The 3864-nt window shown below is 39.1% G+C and overlaps 1 protein-coding gene across 1 annotated transcript in view; it reads left to right on the plus strand.

Annotated features, from left to right (window-relative positions):
- The first annotated feature begins 1156 nt into the window (after positions 1-1156).
- SV2C (synaptic vesicle glycoprotein 2C) overlaps positions 1157-3864 on the plus strand; it is a 201973-nt gene continuing 199265 nt past the window's right edge. Inside the window, exon 1 of the mRNA XM_019517712.1 lies at positions 1157-1849. Coding sequence (XP_019373257.1) covers positions 1273-1849 — 577 coding nt within the window. The 5' untranslated portion in view covers positions 1157-1272. The remainder of the gene's footprint in view (positions 1850-3864) is intronic.

The raw sequence follows: 3864 nt of genomic DNA on the forward strand, positions 1-3864 counted from the left end.
TTAATCAAGTTAATGTCTTAAAATGTTTGAGCTAGAAACTAAGGAGAATGGCAATTAAATTTAAAAAAATCATTTCTAGCCTATCAGTTCAAATTCAGACAAATGATAGCCTGGCATTTTCAGAAATATCCAAGTGGCTTCTCCTTCAATAGGACTTGCATTGCAAAGTCACTTCCCTACTTTTGAAAATGTCACTACAAGTAATTGAGCTTGACCACTGAATATTTCATATATGATAAATATCAGCCCATTTCCCTGGTTGAATGTTTCAAAATAAAAACAGTTTAAAACTGGCATGATCTAAAGCAGGGGTAGGTAACTCCCAGCACAGGTGCCAGGACATGGCACATGAAGGCATTTTGTTGGCACATGTGTCTTGGGGCAAATGGTGGGGAGGGGGCCAGGGCTGTGCTGCCACAAGGATTGGGCCCCCCTCAGCTTCCCTGCTGTCTGCTGCTGGTATGCCTTCATCTTACAAGCTGAGGTTGCAGGTGTTTTGGGCACTTTGCCCAAAAATGTTGCTGACCCCTGATCTAAAGGCTGATGACATGGGAGTGTTTTAGATGCCTTCAGTGTGCTTTCAATTAGGCTCTGAGCCTTTGTAAAGACTAAATTACCAGTTCATCGCTGGAAGTATTTTCTCCAGGTCAGAACTGAAGCACATTGACCAAATCATGTAGCAAAGCTCGGACTGGTAAGAGCTGTATATAAAATTACAGGTCCATTGCTATTAATCTATTTACCTTTCACAAGTACTAAATTAAATTCCTAGAAAATGACATTGTTTCAGTGTTCATCTCTAACATGTTCTCTACAAATTGAGATCAAGCCATGTTTTCTTTAAAGCACTTGTGTATATATAGAGCTTTTTCTTCTTTTGGATTAAAAAGTAATTTCTTTTGAGAAACTGGAAGACAATAAATTTCATAATGTAAATGTATAAGGATATTGGGATTTTTAAGAGACTTTTTCCAATAATGTTTGAAGAGTATATACTTATCTTTACATCTGTGAAGCACTGTTATGGTAATGAAAATGCAGCTATTACACTGAAGCCTCCAGACAATAATTAACCTGGAATTGCATCAGTGTGAGGGAGAAACTGAGAAGGGCCAAACTGCGTAAATAAACTTATTTTCTTTTATATTTTGCAGATACCTTGTAGAACTTGAATGTATTCTCAGGTCTTCATCATTGATGTCTAGCAAAGAGTAAATACTCCAAGTTAACAGGCCTGTTTTCAGTAGGACGACAATCATACACTAATACAAGATGGAAGATTCATACAAAGATAGGACTTCATTAGTGAAAGGAGCAAAAGACATTGCCAAGGAGGTGAAGAGACAAGCAGTGAAAAAAGTGAATAAAGCTGTAGATAAAGCTCAGGATGGATACACACAACAATCATATAATAGATTCCAAGATGAGGAAGAAGATAACTGTTATGCCCATGGAGGAGATTATGGTGGAGAAGCCAATGATGATGAAGGGTCAAGTGAAGCAACTGAAGGGCATGATGAAGATGATGAAATCTATGAAGGGGAATATCAGGGAATCCCAAACATGGGCCAGGGAAAGGATGGCATGGTGGCCTTAGGGCAGCCCATCCAGGATGAATATAAGGATCGTAATGAACTGGAAACAGAGAGGAAAGCTGATGAGGAAGAACTAGCACAGCAGTATGAGCTGATCATACAAGAATGTGGCCATGGTCGTTTTCAATGGGCCCTCTTCTTTGTTCTTGGAATGGCTTTAATGGCTGATGGCGTAGAAGTTTTTGTGGTTGGATTTGTGTTGCCCAGTGCTGAGACAGACATCTGCATACCCAATTCTGGATCAGGATGGTTAGGTGAGTTGGTTCTATATTGTCTTTGTTTTATATCACAGATTTCATTTGTAGTCTGTCTAAATATTACTTTTCATAGAACTAATGCTAGTTAATGAAACCAATTTTTGCGCTCATAAATATGAAATATGCACATCACTACATGACATGCACATATAATGAAAACAGTTATTTTCTAAGCCTATTAATGATTTTTTCTCTTTTTACGAACAGCTAATAAAAGTACTATACATACTGCTGTTAAGACTGTATAAAAAAAAAAAAAAATAGCAACAGCCTAAATGTTTCTCAGTTATAGCAATATACATCAAGGTAAACTATTTTAAAAGTCATCTGACTAGTACAACTCTTCTGGATTGATACTGGCATGACAGAGCAGGTGGCTGTTTCTATAGTACAAAAATTGTTTGTTTCTTTCACTCTTATAATGCATGGCTTTGTTAGAACAATCTCCATTTACCTTTAGTATCTTTAATTTTACTGATGTTTACTGTGTGAAGCTTCAGTCCCTGATTCAATTTGGCGGAGATTTGGCCCGATCTGGTGGCCAAATCTCCAAATCCGAATTGAATCGGAGGACCTCTTAATTTCTCCGAATGGAATCGGAACCACCAAATTTGATTCTGAAAGATTTGGCTATTCGGACACAGACACAGGTTTAAATTTTTTCTACATACCTCGAGGTACCAAGCAGCTTGTGAATGCTGCTATGCTGGGGTGGATGGAGCGTCTCACAGGAGCATGGGGGGAGGTCCGTAGCATGCTCCCCAGCAAACCCAGAAGTAGACTAGAAGTACATGGCTGGGAGACTGGGTCAGTTTTGGTGTCCTGGGCACAGGGGTGCCTCCACAGCTGGGAGCCTTGTCAGCTGATGGAGCTCCCAGCCATGGGGGCATGTGCTGCTGTAGCTGGCAGCCAGCATCATATGGGAGTTCCTAGGCTGAAGGATGCACACGAGCCCTCCCATCCTCCCCCCCGCCCAGAACTCTGATCAGCTTATGGGCCTCCCAGCCACAGGGGCCCATGGCCACACGTTCAGTTAATGGCAGGATAGGAAGTGGCTACAAAGTTTTTACACATTTTGTGGAACAACTTTGTAGCTTATTCTACTTTTTATCATACTGAACATGTGGCTGAGTGACCACTTAAGACATGATTAACTAGTTAAACATAACTTAAGTGCAATGTGTAGATGTGGTCTGTGGGACTTAATTGAATACCTTGGACAGCAGATACTTAAACTGAATCCCTTTTTCCATTTTACTACAAACTTTAAAAAGTCACCAGACAATAATTTACTTTTCCAGAATGACAATATTGTAAGAGGAGTGATTGGATTTCAATTCTGTACAGTTAATTGGTATGAAAAAACGTATGCGGTGTAAAGGGGGGGCAGACTGGAGCAATGTAATGCTGACATTGTTAGTGCACGGTTCATTTTGCTTACATTTATACTTGGAAATTTTTCTTGTAATAATTGTAGGAAACTTTAAGCATGTTAGAATATTCTTGACACTGCTAGTTCTTACACTGCAGTCTCTGGATGTCCCAGGGTCTGCAAAGAACTGCCTGATCACATGGCACTTTCTCCTCACCTTGAGTCTATCTTCAAAATAGAATTTAAAGGAAAATGATTGTATACATTAAAAACTAGTATTGATTTTTTTTTTCATGTAAGACATTGCTGTAGATGCCACAAGGATGTTGTAGTCATGAATGGAGGGAAGCTGTTCCCTGAATAAAACATGTGCAAGAAGATTCTAATTTATTAACCTATAGTTCAGGCTAAGAAAAAGATTGAGATCTTCTCTGTTTTAGTTCATTTTATTCTTCTCAAACTATATGGAAATTAGTAACCTTACCTAAAGCCAAGAAAAGTCCATAATATCAGTGCAAAACAGTTTTTTTTTTTTTAAATATCGATCAACATATATACTCAATTGCTGTTTTTAAATGCAACTGTTAAGATTTACTTAAACTCCTTCCTACACCCCACCCTCTGCCCCCCCCCCTCCAAC

The sequence above is a fragment of the Gavialis gangeticus genome, unplaced genomic scaffold (assembly GCF_001723915.1).
Source record: "Gavialis gangeticus isolate Ggan-Ray unplaced genomic scaffold, GavGan_comp1, whole genome shotgun sequence".
Lineage (NCBI taxonomy): Eukaryota > Metazoa > Chordata > Crocodylia > Gavialidae > Gavialis > Gavialis gangeticus.